At 46.1% G+C, this 18011-nt stretch overlaps 1 protein-coding gene across 1 annotated transcript in view; it reads right to left on the bottom strand.

Moving 5' to 3' along the window:
* The window catches only part of LOC122919829 (kinesin-like protein KIF14), a 173586-nt gene that overhangs the window by 52084 nt on the left and 103491 nt on the right, over nt 1–18011 (bottom strand). The window contains exons 18-22 of the mRNA XM_044269020.1: nt 15739–15837; nt 15420–15540; nt 8875–8968; nt 8021–8156; nt 6998–7083 (exon numbers count right to left, since the gene is read on the bottom strand). Coding sequence (XP_044124955.1) covers nt 6998–7083; nt 8021–8156; nt 8875–8968; nt 15420–15540; nt 15739–15837 — 536 coding nt within the window. The remainder of the gene's footprint in view (nt 1–6997; nt 7084–8020; nt 8157–8874; nt 8969–15419; nt 15541–15738; nt 15838–18011) is intronic.

Below are 18011 nucleotides of genomic sequence, written 5' to 3'. Positions count from 1 at the left end.
CAGTACGTGGAGGGGTGTGCACACGTACTGTTCCACCATGTTAGTGAAATGTTGCCTCCTGCTAACACGTTGCGTATCAGGTGGTGGTGCAGTTAGCTGTGGCGTGTTGACAAAACTTTTCCACATCTCTGCCATGCTAACCCTGCCCTCAGAGGAGCTGGCCGTGACACAGCTGCCTTGGCGACCTCTTGCTCCTCCTCTGCCTTGGCCTTGGGCTTCCACTTGTTCCCCTGTGACATTTGGGAATTCTCTCAGTAGCGCGTCTACCAACGTGCGCTTGTACTCGCGCATCTTCCTATCACACTCCAGTGCAGGAAGTAAGGTGGGCACATTGTCTTTGTAGCATGGATCCAGCAGGGTGGCAACCCAGTAGTCCGCACAGGTTAAAATGTGGGCAACTCTGCTGTCGTTGCGCAGGCACTGCAGCATGTAGTCGCTCATGTGTGCCAGGCTGCCCAGGGGTAAGGACAAGCTGTCCTCTGTGGGAGGCGTATCGTCATCGTCCTGCCTTTCCCCCCAGCCACGCACCAGTGATGGACCCGAGCTGCGTTGGGTGCCACCCCGCTGTGACCATGCTTCATCCTCATCCTCCTCCACCTCCTCCTCATCATCCTCGTCCTCCAGTAGTAGACCCTGGCTGGCCACATTTGTACCTGGCCTCTGCTGTTGCCAAAAACCTCCCTCTGAGTCACTTCGAAGAGACTGGCCTGAAAGTGCTAAAAATGACCCCTCTTCCTCCTCCTCCTCCTCCTCCTCCTGGGCCACCTCCTCTTCCATCATCGCCCTAAGTGTTTTCTCAAGGAGACATAGAAGTGGTATTGTAACGCTGATAACGGCGTCATCGCCACTGGCCATGTTGGTGGAGTACTCGAAACAGCGCAACAGGGCACACAGGTCTCGCATGGAGGCCCAGTCATTGGTGGTGAAGTGGTGCTGTTCTGTAGTGTGACTGACCCGTGCGTGCTGCAGCTTAAACTCCACTATGGCCTGCTGCTGCTCGCACAGTCTGTCCAGCATGTGCAAGGTGGAGTTCCACCTGGTGGGCACGTCGCATATGAGGCGGTGAGCGGGAAGGCCGAAGTTACGCTGTAGCGCAGACAGGCGAGCAGCAGCAGGATGTGAACGCCGGAAGCGCGAACAGACGGCCCGCACTTTATGCAGCAGCTCTGACATGTCGGGGTAGTTGTGAATGAACTTCTGCACCACCAAATTCAGCACATGCGCCAAGCAAGGGATGTGCGTCAAACCAGCTAGTCCCAGAGCTGCAACGAGATTTCGCCCATTATCACACACCACCAGGCCGGGCTTGAGGCTCACCGGCAGCAACCACTCGTCGGTCTGTTCTATACCCTGCCACAACTCCTGTGCGGTGTGGGGCCTGTCCCCCAAACATATGAGTTTCAGAATGGCCTGCTGATGTTTACCCCGGGCTGTGCTTTAGTTGGTGGTGAAGGTGTGTGGCTGACTGGATGAGCAGGTGGAAGAAGAGGAGGAGGAAGCCGAGTAGGAGGAGGTGGCAACAGGAGGCAAAGAATGCTGCCCTGTGATCCTTGGCGGCGGAAGGACGTGCGCCAAACAGCTCTCCGCCTGGGGCCCAGCTGCCACTACATTTACCCAGTGTGCAGTTAGGGAGATATAGCGTCCCTGGCCGTGCTTACTGGTCCACGTATCTGTAGTTAGGTGGACCTTGCCACAGATGGCGTTGCGCAGTGCACACTTGATTTTATCGGATACTTGGTTGTGCAGGGAAGGCACGGCTCTCCTGGAGAAGTAGTGCCGGCTGGGAACAACATACTGTGGGACAGCAAGTGACATGAGCTGTTTAAAGCTGTCTGTGTCCACCAGCCTAAATTACAGCATTTCATAGGCCAGTAGTTTAGAAATGCTGGCATTCAGAGCCAGGGATCGAGGGTTGTTTGTGAGATGGAGAGCTGAACGCTGCCGTGTGACATGGTTGAGATGCTTGGTGACGGAGGTGGTGGTGGTGGTGTTGGTGGTACATCCCCTGTTTGCTGGGCGGCAGGTGCCAACGTTCCTCCAGAGGCGGAGAAAGAGGCCGAGGCGGCAGCAGCAGAAGAGGCCGAGGCGGCAGCAGCAGAAGAGGTAGCAGGGGGAGCCTGAGTGACTTCCTTGGTTTTAAGGCGTTTACTCCACTGCAGTTCATGCTTTGCATGCAGGTGCCTGGTCATGCAGGTTGTGCTAAGGTTCAGAACGTTAATGCCTCGCTTCAGGCTCTGATGGCACAGCGTGCAAACCACTCGGGTCTTGTCGTCAGCACATTGTTTGAAGAAGTGCCATGCCAGGGAACTCCTTGAAGCTGCCTTTGGGGTGCTTGGTCCAAGATGGCGGCGGTCAGTAGCAGGCGGAGTCTCTTGGCGGTGGGTGTTCTGCTTTTGCCCACTGCTCCCTCTTTTGCTACGCTGTTGGCTCGGTCTCACCACTGCCTCTTCCTCCGAACTGTGAAAGTCAGTGGCACGACCTTCATTCGATGTGGGGTCTAGGACCTCATCGTCCCCTGCATCGTCTTCCACCCAGTCTTGATCCCTGACCTCCTGTTCAGTCTGCACACTGCAGAAAGACGCAGCAGTTGGCACCTGTGTTTCGTCATCAGAGACATGCTGAGGTGGTATTCCCATGTCCTCATCATCAGGAAACATAAGTGGTTGTGCGTCAGTGCATTCTATGTCTTTCACCGCTGGGGAAGGGCTAGGTGGATGCCCTTGGGAAACCCTGCCAGCGGAGTCTTCAAACAGCATAAGAGACTGCTGCATAACTTGAGGCTGAGACAGTTTCCCTGGTATGCATGGGGGTGATGTGACAGACTGATGGGGTTGGTTTTCAGGCGCCATCTGTGCGCTTTCTGCAGAAGACTGGGTGGGAGATAATGTGAACGTGCTGGATCCACTGTCGGCCACCCAATTGACTAATGCCTGTACCTCCTCAGGCCTTACCATCCTTAGAACGGCATTGGGCCCCACCATATATCGCTGTAAATTCTGGCGGCTACTGGGACCTGAGGTAGTTGGTACACTAGGACGTGTGGATGTGGCAGAACGGCCACGTCCTCTCCCAGCACCAGAGGGTCCACTAACACCACCACTACCATGTCCACGTCCCTTACTAGATGTTTTCCTCATTGTTATCGTTCACCACAACAACAAAAATATTATTTGGCCCAATGTATTGTATTCAAATTCAGCTGAATATAAATTTGAGGCCTAGTATTTAGGCGCTGGGTGACCTGTATAGATTTACTGACAGAATTAGACTTGGAAATGCACAGTAGCGTGTGTGTGAAGTTATTCTGAATGACCCTATGTGCACCTTGAATATTATATACCCTTTTAGGGATAGATTTCAAATAGCTCTGATACAGCAGAAACCACTAAATTATGAAATTGCTAAATTGGGAATTGTATTTCAACCCAGAACAAAAAATGTGCTTTGACGGACACTAAATAACTTGTCCAGCCACAACAGTACAGCGGTAACGACAGATTTAGCGGGATATAAATTTGAGGCCTAGTATTTAGGCGCTGGGTGACCGGTATAGATTTACTGACAGAATTAGGCCTCATGCACACGACCATTGTGTGCATCCGTGGCCGTTGTGCCGTTTTCCGTTTTTTTTCACGGACCCATTGACTTTCAATGGGTCCGTGGAAAAATCGGAAAATGCACCATTTGGCAGCCGCATCCGTGATCCGTGTTTCCTGGCCGTGAAAAAAATATGACCTGTCCTATTTTTTTCACAGCCAACGGTTCACGGACCCATTCAAGTCAATGGGTCCGTGAAAAAACACTGATGCACACAAGATTGGCATCAGTGTCCGTGATCCGTGTCCGTTTTTTCCTATCATTTCAATTGCAAACTTGACTTAGATTTTTTTTTCATTTTACATGTCCGTGGATCCTCCAAAAAACAAGGAAGACCCACGGACGAAAAAACGGTCACGGATCACGGACCTACGGACCCCGTTTTTGCGGACCTTAAAAAAAAACGTTCGTGTGCATGAGGCCTTAGACTGGGATATGGCCAAAAAATAACCACACTATTGCTGGTTAAATGCACTTGGTGTGACAGCTTGACCAACCACACTACTGAGGGTTAAATGCACTTGGTGACAGGCGCAGCTTGCCCCTGATGTAGTATATGGCCAAAAAATAACCACACTATTGCTGGTTAAATGCACTTGGTGTGACAGCTTCACCCTGATGTAGGCTTTAGCCAAAAAACAACCACACCATTGAGGGTTAAATGCACTTGGACGCAGCTTGTGCTGGCGCACCACAAGACACAAAATGGCCGCCGATCACCCCAGAAAAAAGTGACTGACAAACGGTCTGGGCAGCCTAAAAACAGTGAGCAATTGAGTATCAGCAGCTCAATGACCCACAGCTGCAGATCGATCAATAATCAAGTCCTTTGGAGGAGTTAATCTGCCTAATCTCGCCCTACTGTCGCAGCCGCAACCTCTCCCTACGCTAATCAGAGCAGAGTGACGGGCGGCGCTATGTGACTCCAGCTTAAATAGAGGCTGGGTTACATGGTGCTCTGGCCAATCACAGCCATGCCAATAGTAGGCATGGCTGTGACGGCCTCTTGGGGCAAGTAGCATGAAGCTTGTTGATTGGCTGCTTTGCAGCCTTTCAAAAAGCGCCAAGAAAGCGTCAAAAAGCGCCAAGAAAGCGACGAACACCGAACCCGGACTTTTACGAAAATGTCCGGGTTCGTGTCCGTGTCACGGACACCCCAAAATTCGGTACGAACCCGAACTATACAGTTCGAGTTCGCTCATCCCTACTTACCACAGCTACACCTGCTCCATGCGGTATTCGGGTGTACAGACTTTCATTGGTAAGAGGGTTAGTTTTGGTTTCCCTCGATGTGGAAAGTCATTTTAATGCTGACAAAAAATCATTAGTATCTTTTACATAGGCAGGGGCCTTTTTTTAACAAGTAGCCAATCGATATATTTGGACAAAGGCTCAGTGGCCGAGCCGATCCCCGCGCCACTATAAGGTGGCCAGCACCTTGGGCAAAAAATACCAAGAGGGCTTAGTGGGGAACAGAGATATAAGTTTATCAGCCATGGCTATTTATGTAGTCCGGGTCATTACGGATGCGGCAACACCAAACATTTTCAATGAAAAAAAATAAATAATGAATCTTATTTTTTATGGATTTTTTTTATTTATTAAATGTGTTTTCTTTCCTTTTTTACCACTTAATAGACCCACAAGGGGACTATAAACAGACAGTATTATGATTGCTTTTAAAATGCAATGCACTATCCCTATAGTGCATTGCATTTTTAATGGCAATGCTATTCTGACCTTACTGAAGGCTGTTCTGGCCTACTTTAGACCCCAGCCAGCCTTCACACACAGTCACCCTGCGATCGCATTTGCGGGGTGCCGATGGGAGACAAAGTCTGCTCCCTTTGTCAGCACTTTACATGCCCACGGCATGTAAAGTGTTGAACAGTCCAGATAAGCACTCCTGAGAAAATGCGCCAGCCTATGCGCACTCCCATGGTCCCGGCGTCTTTTCCTATAGTGTGCAAGCACGGCCACCACTGCTGGACTGCAGGTTGGTCATAACCCTTGCAAACGAGAAGCATATAATGCGATGGAAAAATTAATCAAGCTAGCAAAAGGAGATCTGGATAATCACAGTACATTTGTAAGTGGCTTGTATTAAGTTGGTCTAGATGGTAAATGCCATTTTCTGCACAAGGCCATGGCTGTTTTTTTCGTCAACGTCGGACCCTCTATAGAAATGCCCTATCCTTGTTCGTAATGCGGACAATAATCTGACATGTTCTATTTTTTGTGGGGCAGTGGAACGGAGGTACGGATACGGCCAGCACACGTGTGCTGTCTGCATCTTTTGTGGCCCCATTGAAGTCAATGGGTCCGTATCCGATAAATTCAGATCAGATGTGGACAAAAACCACAGTCGTGTGCATGAGCCTTAAATTGCACCACGACGTATCACAGTGGCTGATGTTAGATGATAAATCTGGAGTACCTTTAGACAGTCTAGTCTTACTTCACACCACCAATACGTTCGCTTAGATTACTAGAAAATTCTCTGCACATTTTTTGTGGCTTTTATGTCTCAGCGCCTTTGCCTCAAAGCCATGCCTCCTTGTTACACAATGCAGGAAAAGTAAATGTGATGCAAAGCACGTATGGCAGGTTTTTTTTTGGGTGAAAATTGCGCCAAAATGTTGGTGCATTTTCAATAGTAAATCTGATCCACGGTAGGCAACCTGAAGTCATCTCAAAAGAATTACCACACAGAAAAACGTTCATATTTAAAGGGTTAAATGTCTAATTTTCTTCTTATGAGGTCCATCCCTTTGGGACTGGATAGACAAAGACACACGGGAAAACTATTCACAACAAAAACATATGGGAAAACTATTCACAACATAAAAAACACTTTTTTACATATGTATATCAAAACCCTGCCCTTCAAATCTCTGCACCAATTCCAGAACCTCCCTACATTTAACCTGCTCTTCACATGACTCCTTTCCACTCATCTACTATTCACATTATTTTCTCCAGGACTTTTCCCGTCCCATGCACATTCCCTTTTCTAGAGTTAACTACCCCAACATCAGACTCTCAAAGCCACACATTAATCCCACCCTGCTGGGAAGGGGAGACTAAGTGGGCTTGTACTCCAGGTACTGGGTGGCAATGGTCATCAGTAGGGATGAGCGAATAGACTTCGGATGAAACATCCGAAGTCGATTCGCATAAAACTTCGTTCTAATACTGTACAGAGCAGGAGCTCCCTACAGTATTATATTGGCTCCGATGAGCCAAAGTTATTGCTTCACAAAGTCTCACGAGACATCGCACAAACTATTCGTTCATCCCTAGTCATCAATAAGCCAAAGCCAGCTGCAAACAAAACAAAAAACCTAGAGCAATATCGTAAATGACATATAAAGCATGTGTATCAGCATATTATACTTGCCTTTTCGGAGATGGTTGTCCGAGTTCTACCTCCCAGGTATCAGCAGGGTCATAAAAAAGTTCATCACCACTACTGTCCAATAATCCCTGCATAAAGAAGAGTACAAAGGGTTTATCCCACCATAAAAATCTGACCACCGGGACCCCCACCAGTGGCGAGAACAGGGTCCCTGAACCCTGCTAAGCAAAAAGAGGGGTTGTCATGCATAGACACTTACACTCTGGTCATCTATATAGGGCTGTCAGAGAAAACTAAAAGGTCTCTTTAGATGCGACTGTGGGGATGGAAGCGGTCCTTCCTGGCAGTCATCTGCCCCTCAGTGGAGGAGACGACTGCATTTACATTCAAGGATCAGCTTCAGTAAGAGTGATCGCAAATGTCATCACTCGTCCTGATACAGACTCATTATTTGCAGACAACAGATCGTGTTTAGATGATCTGCTGCCAGCTAACGACAATTTAGGTGCCTACACAAACAATCCAATCACTAGACAATCAGACATCAGGTTATCAGCGTCACCTTTACACTGCCAGATAATTGCCAACAAATGCTCCTATGAATGCTCATTAGCAATCAGGCAGACTCTCAGCCCATGTTAAAAGCCCTTAAAGGGTTTTTCCAAGACTATAAAATGCCCCCCCATATGCCTCACAATAAATATACTTACCTGGCTCTCCACACCGCCGCTTCTCCCACGGATGAAAACATCTAGTGTCGGGGGGGAAGCAGCCAATGGGGGACGGGGACGATCCTTCCTACCTTCACCCGCGATGCTATGGAGGCTTGTACCCATCTGCCTTTGGACTAGGAGCGGCACAGGGAGCGGGAAGCCAGGTAAGTATATTCATTGTGAGGGGCCTGGCGTATGGGGAGCATTTTATAGTCTTTGATAACCCCTTTAAGTACTGCATTTTGCATATATCACTGTCGTTACATTCACTCCAAGGGACTCCGGGACCCTCTTGTCATCATGGATGGTAAAGCCCCTTGTGTCTTATGTAAAAATGCAACAGCCAACTTACATGGTACAACTCCCTCATGCCTGCCAACTTCTCTTCAAATTTTTCAAGTCCCCACAAAGTTGATATACCCAAGTTAGTGTTTGAAACTTTAATGTACACAGTCTTTTCTTCTCCATTCAGAGCAGGTGGATCGTACCTGTGAAAAAACTCAGTTTCATTGGGACACACAATAATACAACAACGCTGCTGTTAAAAATGGGAAAACTGTTCATTTTTGGATTGTGTTTATTGATGGATACCTTTGTAAAAACCAATAATTAAACACGGCCCCCTTCCATTGAATGGGGTCTCAGTATGTCCTTGAAAACAGACAAAATAGGACAAGTCCTATTTTTTGGACTGACAGTTTTAACAGCTGTGACTGGCACTGTTCTAAGGGTATGTTCGCATGTTTTTAGAAGTAGTTTGTGCAATATAACGTAAATCCAAATTTAATCTTCTCGGAATTCATATGAACAGATTATCCAACGAGTAGTCCAATAACAACCACTCTTATATGATCCATAAATGAGACAAGTCAAACGCCAAGTTACATTGGTGTCCAAACTCTGGAACATCCACTGTTGAAGTGCATGAGGTAACCCAGCATGACAAGCATGCCCTGTTAATATAAGGCCTGTTTTTTTCTGCATTTATTATTTTGTTATTTTTGTTAAAAAAAATTAGATCCCAAATATATTTTTAAAATCCCCCAGTGAATTTTTTTTCCTACTTCCTTCTGACATTCAGGCCATTAATGTTGCATAGGAGAAAGCACTGTAGATACATCAGTATGTGCCTGTATACGTAATAATGTTTTTATGGGTAGAAACATTCAGAATCAACTACGAGAACAGAATATTTTAGAATATCACCTGGAAAAGATGGTCTGTTTATTTGTGCTTTTGCTGATTGCGTTTGCTTCTTCAAGAGTGATAGAAAGCTGCAGAGCTGTCCACTGTTCCTGTTCTGAAAAGAAACCAAATTTTACAAAAAAAAAATTCGTCACCAAATCTTTTGGATTTCTTAAATTTGTTATCCTTTTCCTTTACAGTTTATTTTTAAGCTGTTGTGTTTGTTGGACTAACCACGTTAGATGTGCCCCCCCAGCAATAATTTAATCACAGATTTTTCTGTGATCAAATGACTTCTCTCCATTCGTGGCTCATTTCTACTGTGGTTTTCCCTTAAGCAACAGTGTTTCAAAGACATTAGTTGTGTGCAACCATGGAGCCTGACAATATCTCATGCTGGGTTAGGTGAAATTCACCAATTTTTGGCTGTGATATACCCCTGCTCTGCATAGGTTACGGGGACCGAAATGTTTAAAAATCATCTGTTCCATTGGTTGGTGACATTAACCCATTTCCAGCGATTAAAAACTCCTGCTCTGCATAGGTGACAGGTGCATGAAGCACCTGACCGGTTCCCTTTGAGTGCTATTACAATGGCAAAGATCTTAAGTACAGTGATCCCTCAAGATACAATGGCCTCAGGATTAGAGTTGAGCGGACACCTGGATGTTCGGGTTCGGCCGAACTTCACAAAAAAGTTAGAGTTCGGGACCCGAATTTGACCCCGAACCCCATTGAAGTCAATGGGGAACCAAACTTTTGAGCACTAAAATGGCTGTGAAAAAGTCCTAGAAAGGGCTAGAGGGCTGCAATATGTGGTTATGAGCATGGCAAGTGCTCTGCAAATAAAAAAAAGTGGATAACGGAAATGACTTCAAATAACAAAATACATAAAAATAGAAAATAATAATCTTGATCTAGGACGATGTCCACATGGAGTAGGAGGTTGAGGAGGCGGTGAATGTGGCAGTGTAGGTGGAATCGGCGGTGGAGGATGAGGAGGTAGCCTACACTGCTTTTTGGTTTTAGTTATTTATTACTTTTTTTTTATTTTATTTTTATTAGGGTACACCCTGAAACATTGGGAAATATAACTTCTTATAACCCCCTCCAGTGGTGGTAAACAAACGTTCAGACAATACACTGGCTGCAGGGCAGGCCAGTACCTCCAAGGCGTAAAAGGCAAGCTCAGGCCATATGCCCAATTTGTAGACCCAGAAGTTGAAGGGGGCAGACCCATCAGACCGTACGTCTGGGCGTGTGCACACATATTGCTCCACCATGTCGCACATCCCCATGATGTCCACGATCCAATGCATATCTGCTCTATCAACTTTCAATGTTATTTTCTGAGCCTACTATGGTGATCACTGTTGGCGGTGAATCAGGGTTCCACACCGGAGAGGGAGCGCGAGAAAGGGATACCACATCCAAGGGAGGTCAATGGCTGCAATGTGATTAAGCTGAAATGTGGGACAAATTATTAAAGCAGAAGGATCGAATGAAAGGGCCAATTAAAGACGAATTTTAGAAATTTAAGTCCTTGTCACCTATGCAGAGCAGGGTTTTTTTTATCGCCAGAAATGGGTTAATGTCACCCACCAATGGAACAGATGATTTTTTTAAAATTTTGGTCCCCGTCACCTATGCAGAGCAGGGGTTTATTCACTGCAAAAATTGTAAAAAATGTCAACCCAAGAATGTAACAGACAAATTTGTGAAATGTATTAACCTGTCTACTCGGTAGAGCAGGGGTATATCACAGCCAAAAATTGGTGAATTTCACCCGAAAATGTAACAGACAAATTAGTGAAATGACATAAAATAAAATAAGTACAAATTTTTAAAAATTATCTTGATATAGAAGGTGGAGTTCCATATGGAATAGGAGGTTGAGGAGGCTGTGGACGTAGCTGTGTAGGTGGAAGCGGCGGTGGAGGACGAGGCAGCCAACACTTTTTCGTTTTAATTTTTTCTTATTATTTTTTTTCATTGGGGTACACCCCAAAAGAGAGGGAAATATCCAAAATACAAGAATGAGCAATTGCGCTGTAGTATAACAATGGCTGGTTGAGGCTGGTATACATGTCTATTCTGCACAAGGTACGGACAAGTCCTGTGGGATCCATGCCTGGTTCATTTTAATGAACGTGAGCTTGTCCACATTGGCTGTGGACAGGCGGCTGCCCTTGTCTGTGATGACGCCCCCTGCCGTACTAAACACACGTTCAAATAATACACTGGCTGCAGGGCAGGCCAGCCCCTTCAAGGTGAAAGGGCAAGCTCAGGAAACCCATAAGTTAAAGGGGGCAGACTCGTCATTCAGTACGTGTAGGCGTGTGCACACATACTGCTCCACAATTTAGCTGAAATGCTGCCTCCTGCTAAGACGTTCCATATCAGCTAGTGGTGCTGGTTGTTGTGGCGTGCTGACAAATATTTTCCACATTTCAGCCATGCTAACCCTGCCTTCTGAGGTGCTGGTGGTGCCCCAGCTGCGTTGGCGACCTCTTCCTCCTCCTCTGCCTTCGCCTTGTGCTTCTACTGTGCCCCCGCTGTCAGGTGGGAATGCCACCAGCAGCGCATCTACCAGCGTGCGCTTGTACTCGCGTATCTTACGATCACACTCCAGTGACTGAATTAAGGACGGTACGTTGTCCTTGTAACAGGGATCCAGCAGCGTGGCCATCCAGTAATCAGCACAAGTTAGAATGTGGGCAACTCTGCGGTCGTTGCGGAGACTCTGCAGCATGCAATCACTCATGTGTGCCAGGCTGCCCAGAGGCAACGACAAGGTGTATCGTCTGTGTCCTCTGTATCCCCCCATTCACGCACCAGTGATGGTCGTGAGCTGGTCTGGGTGCCACCCTGCTGTGAACACTGTTCCTCCTCCCCCATCTCATCATCCTCCAGAACTGTACCCTGGCTGGACAATTGTGTACCTGGCGTTTGTGGGTGCAGGAACCCACCCTTGGAGCCACTTGTGAATGACTGGCCGGAAACCCTATGAAATATCTATTCCTCCTCATCCTCCTTCTGTGCCACATCATCTTCCATCATCACCAGAAGCGTTTTTTCAGGGAGGCATAGAAGTGGGATACGAACACTGAGAACGGCGTTATCGGCACTGGCCATGTTGGTGGAGTACTCGAAACAGCGCAACAAGGAACACAGGTCTCGCATGGTGCCCAGTCATTGGTGGTGAAGTAGTGCTGTTCCGCAGAGCGACTCACCTGTGCATACTGCAGCTGAAACTCCACTATTGCCTGCTGCTGCTCGCACAGTCTGGCCAGAATGTGCAAGGTGGTGAGCGGGTAGGCCGAAGTTACGGTGCAGCGCTGACAAGTGAGCAGCAGGGTGAGAACGCACGAAAGCGCGCACAGACAGCCCGCACTTTCTGCAGCAGTTCTGATATATCGGCACCACCAAATTCAGCACATAAGGCAGGCAAGGGATGTGCGTCAAACCGGCTAGTCCCAGAGCTGCTACGAAATTTCGCCCATTATCGCACACCACCAGGCCGGGCTTGAGGCTGACTAGCACCAACCAGTAGTGACGGCTGGGCATGACATACTGTGGGACAGCCACCGCCATAAGGCTTTTAAAACTCTCCGTCTCCACCAGAAGGAATGACAGCATTTCAAAAGCCAGTAATTTTGAAATGCTGGCATTCAGGGCCAGGGATCGCAGGTGGGTAGGGGGGTACTTCCTCTTCCGCTTCAGTGTTTGGGAGATGGAGAGCTGAACGTGTGACATTGTGGAGATGCTTGGTGACCCAGGTGGTGGTGTTGCTGGCAGATCCTCTGTTTGCGGAGGTGCCACTGCCACTCCAGAGGTGGATGAAGAGGCCGAGACTGCAGCAGAAGAGGAAGCAGGAGGAGCTAGAGACCTTTCTTGGTTTTTGAGGCGTCTACTTCACTGCAGCTCATACTTTGCACTTGGATACCTGGTCATGCAGGTTGTGCTCAGGTTGAGAACGTTTACCCTGGGTTCACACCTAAGCGTTCCTCAAACGCGCGTTTTACGCGCGTTTTTTGTAATAGTAAACGCGCGTTTGACGCGCGTTTGTGTCATTGACTGCAGTGTCCTATGGCCACAAACGCCCGTCAAAACGCCCCAAAGAAGCTCAAGTACTTGTTTGAGCGTCGGGCGTTTTACAGCGCGTTCGTACGCGCTGTAAAACGCCCAGGTGTGAACCCTTCCCATAGGGAAGCATTGGTTTTCATGTCTTAAGCGTTTTACAGCGCGTTTGAACGCGCTGTAAAACGCTCAGGTGTGAACCCAGGGTTATGCCTCGCTTCAGGCTCTGATTGCACAGCGTGCAAACCACTCGTGTCTTGTAGTCAGCACATTGTCTAAAGAACTGCCACGCCAGGGAACTCTTTGGAGCTGGCTTTGGTGTGCTTGGTCCCTTTCTGCGTTGGGCAGTAGCAGTCGTACTGTCTATTGGACAGCCACTCCACTTTTGCACCCTGCTCCCTCTTCTGCTGTGTTTGTGGCTCTGTGCGACCACTGCCTCTTCCTCCGAACTACACAGGTCACTCTCATTACCTTGATCCCATGTGGGGTGGAGGACCTAATAGTCCTCCATATCATCTTCCACCCAGTCTTCACCCCTGCTATTCTTGTCTGTCTGCACACTGCAGAAAGCCACAGCAGTTGGCACCTGTGTTTCATCATCCCAGATGTGCTGCGGTGGTCCTCCCATGTACTCATCTTGAAACATAAGTTATTGGGCATTGGTGTACTCAATCTCTTCCATTTCTGGGGCAGGGCTAGGTGGATGGCCCTGGGAAACCCTGCTAGCAGAGTCATCAAAAACCAGAAGAGACTGCTGCATGACTTGGGGCTCAGACTGCTTGGCTGATTTGCAAGGGGGTGAGGTGAAATACTGATGGATATCAGCTGCAGGTGCCAACTGTGGTCTTTCAGCAGGAGACTGGGTGGAAGACAATGTGAAGGAACTGGATCCACTGTCAGCAACCCAATCTACTATCGCCTGTACTTGTTCTGGCCTCACCATTCGTAGAGCCGCATTAGGCCCACCAAATAACGCTGAAGGTTCTGTTGCCTACTCGCACCTGAGGAAAGCGTTTCACTTGTGCGTGTAGCTGGCACAGATCGACCACGTCCTCTCCCTGCAACAGGAGCTCCACCAGCAGCACCACGACCACGTCTCTTATTCAACGCTCTCCTCATTCTCTGCAAATTTAGTATTTTTTCCCCAAAATGGAACAAAAGATAACAGCAGTATCCAACGCGTGTATTTCACACTGACAGAGGCAGCAAAGGCTGCAAATTAAGTATTTTTCAATAAATGGGTGGTTTTTTTAAATAGAAGATGACAGCAGTATCTAACGCTGGTATTTCACACTGACAGATGCAGCAAGGGCTGTAAAATTTAGTATTTTGCCCAAAAAGGGTATTTTTTAAAAACCAGAAAATTATTGCAGTATTTCAAGCTTAAATTGCACACTGAAATGCTGCTAGGCCTCAGATAGAGGGTATTGCCAAAAATTGGTGCTTTTCTAAACCCAGAAAATTTGTGCAGTTTTTCAAGCTTGTATTTAACAATGACAAATGCTGCAAAGGCCACAGATGTAGGGTCTTTTAAAAAAAAAAAGGGTGATTTTTTTTTAAACCCAGAATATAATTGCAGTATTTCAAGCTTCTATTTGACTGTCACAAATGCACAGATGCTGTGCTGGTGCAAAATGGCCGCCGCCGACCACCTAACAGACGGATAAAAGTTATTTTTCTCTGTCACAGGGCTCAGGGCAGGGTAAAAAGATTGTGCACTGCACCCACAAAACCTAGGTAGATCGCCGAGTTAACAGGCACCTCAGATTAAATTATTCCGTCCTATTCTCTCCATCACAGCAGCAGCATCCTATCCCTACACTAGTAAGAGCAGAGTGACGTGCAGCGCTATGTGACTCCAGATTATATAGAGGCTGGATCACATGCTGCACTGGCCAATCACAGCCATGCCATTAGTAGGCATGGTTGTGATGGCTTCTAAGATCAGACAGCCTTTCAAAAAGCGTCATTAAATCGCCGAACACCGAACCCGAACTTTTACTGAAAAGTTCGGGTTCAGGGTCCAAAAATCCTAAATTTCGGTATGAATCGGAACTTTACAGTTTGGGTTTGCTGAACCCTACTCCGGATACAATATTTTCAATATGCAATGGTCTTTTCTGACCCATCGTAAGTTAACTAGACTCAACATACAATGCCTCAGACTCCTATCCAACTAATCATGGTCACTTCTCTAGTAAAATAGCTAGTTAGCAGCTATACATGACCGTTCTATGTAAGGACTTGTTTTATCTGTCTTCATTATCTGCTTATTTTTCTTAAATCTTCATTTTCTCTCATCTTGAATGACATTTTGGGGCTTTGGAACAGATTACTCAACTTACGGTAACAGTTTCAACATACAATGGTCGTCCTGGAACTAATTAATAGTCTACCTTGATGGACCACTGTACTGTAGTTGTCTGAACTCCATAAACACTATAGGGGAAAAAAATGTTCAGACTATATAAATAATTGCCACTCACTTTCTGCCGATATGCTTTGTTTTACTCTGTACTGCATTTTTTCCACTTGTTTAGTGAGACATTCTCTCTCGTGCTCTAACGCCTGTATGAATTTATATGGCTTTACATCCATTTCACCAACCTGAAAAAAAGGGAACACATATTTGTAATGCACTTTTCTTAAATAGGGGTCTCGATATGTAGGGATGGCTAACTGGCACAATAACCCAGGCATATAGGCTCTTATACCCAATACGCAATGCTCAATAGGGTGAATTTCCCAGGAGACAATGGGAAGTCAATTAATTTTGATGAGTATGGCTCCTATGAGAAATATTACCTGAATGGATGAGCCTGATGGAGGGAGATAATCCCTGTTTCTCAAGGTCTTTTCTTTCTGGTTTCTCCTGAGGCTATTTTTCCTAGTCTGTTCTTCTTCCTGTACAGTCAAACCACATACAATGACCTCTAGGGACTTTATAGTGCCATAAAAGTATAAGTTTATACTAAGAAAGCAATTTAAATAATTATGTCAGTGTTACAAGGTAGAAGTAATCAAACTACTCGAGATTCAGTTCGGTTCAGGTTCCCCAAATTTTCGAAAAAGTTCAATTCAGATATGAATCAATACGGACCCAAGCGACATTGCTCCAATAGTCCTGAAAATTGGTATAATACCTTCTAGTCTCCTGGGACTCTGAATTTATTGTTTATGATTTTTTTTTATTTTTCCCCCTCTTCCCTCCCTAAGCTAATAACAATAGTAAACATACATGTTGTATGTTAATAGAAACTGATTTAGGCCTAAATTGGTTAGCACTCTCAGATAATATGGAGCACTACGCTGTGTATTGGTGTACTGATCACTTATAAGGAGGGAGAGAGCTGACATGGAGTTCGCACTAGAATTCTATATGCTATGCTAGATTGATGGTAGAACACACGTACAGTGTTGCTCTCCATATTTTACCATCAACATGCACGCATATTTTGATACATAAAGTCTTATTGGTTGGATTTTGAGTGAAATCTGTTATGGTAATCAAAATAAAATGGGGTTAAGATACAGAAGACCATTAGGCAATTTGGTTCACATAAAAAATCTGTCCATTTTGCTAAGAATAGAACTGAAGGGTCGTTAGAGGTAGCCGGAGATCTGTAGAGTTAGAATGGTGAGGCAAGGTCCCCCAGTGTTAGGTCCTAGAGAAGGTGCAAACATTCTACTTTGCCTTGGCCAGAGTATTTAGCTAAAGAACTCGAACATTTATAGATAAGATCACCATACATGTTAGGCCCCTTTCACACAGGCGAGATTTCCGCGCGGGTGCAATGCGTGAGGTGAACGCATTGCACCCGCACTGAATCCAGACCCATTAATTTCTATGGGGCTGTGCACATGAGTAGTGATTTTCACGCATGCTCTATATTGTGCGTTTTTCACGCAACGCAGGCCCCATAGAAGTGAATGGGGCTGCGTGAAAATTGTAAGTGCGGATGCGGTGCGATTTTCACACATGGTTGCTAGGAGATGATCGGGACCTGCTCATTCTTATAAGGGAAAATAGTATTCTTAATACAGAATGCTTAGTAAAGATGGAGGGGTTAAAAAAATGTAAAATATATTTTTTACTCTCCTTAATCCACTTGTTCGCGCAGCCCAGCTTCTCCTCTTTCTTCTTCTTTAAGGAAAAGGACCTGTGGTGACGTTACTGCACTCATCCCATGGTCCAACACATGAGCCATCACCATGGTGATGGATCATGTGATGGACCATGTGATGAGCGCAATGACGTCACTACAGGTCCTTTTCCTCAAAGAAGAAGAAAGAAGAGAAGCTGGTCTGCGCGAACAAGTGGATTAAGGAGAGTAAAATATTTTTAAAAAAAATTTAACCCCTCCATCCCCATTTTATTAAGCATTCTGTATTAAGAATGCTATTATTTTCCCTTAAAACCATGTTATAAGGGAAAATAATAAAATCTACACAACACCTAACCCAAACTTCTTTGAAGTTCAAGTCTGGGTACCAAACATGCCGATTTTTCTCACGCGCGTGCAAAATGCATTGAAACACTTTGCACTTGCGGGGGAAAAAAATATGCATTTTCCCGCAACGCACCTGCATCTGTTCCTGCACGTCACCCGCAACGCAACGCCTGTGTGAACCCAGCCTTAGACCTAACATTTTTGTACACGTGTAGATTTTCTAGTATTTCTGATCATATTTTGCAAAAACAACCATTTGATGACAGATAATCTGCTCAAATGTTTATCTTCATTTTATTTCAGCCAGCAATCAGGCATTAGCAAACGATCGCCAACTGACAGCTGATTACACAATACACAAATAGATCTTTGGGCGATTGATTTTTTTTACTCATCTATCAACATTTATCTTTTATGCTGGAGGTGAAATTGGTCTTCATTACAGGAGTTATCCAAATGTCTGCCAATTGTATCTAATTAATATGCCGAGCTTCAACACATGGTATAAAAGTGATGTTCTCTGCGTATGCTCTGTGATTGATGGGGAGGAGGAGATAACATGCAAGTTCATGTACAGCAGTTACACATGAGATGAGGATTCTTTCCCTCTTTTCCCTTGCAGTCTGT

This window comes from Bufo gargarizans, chromosome 9 (genome assembly GCF_014858855.1).
Source record: "Bufo gargarizans isolate SCDJY-AF-19 chromosome 9, ASM1485885v1, whole genome shotgun sequence".
NCBI lineage: Eukaryota > Metazoa > Chordata > Amphibia > Anura > Bufonidae > Bufo > Bufo gargarizans.
Note: the sequence above shows the minus strand (reverse complement) of the source record. Positions and strands in the feature narration are given on the sequence as shown.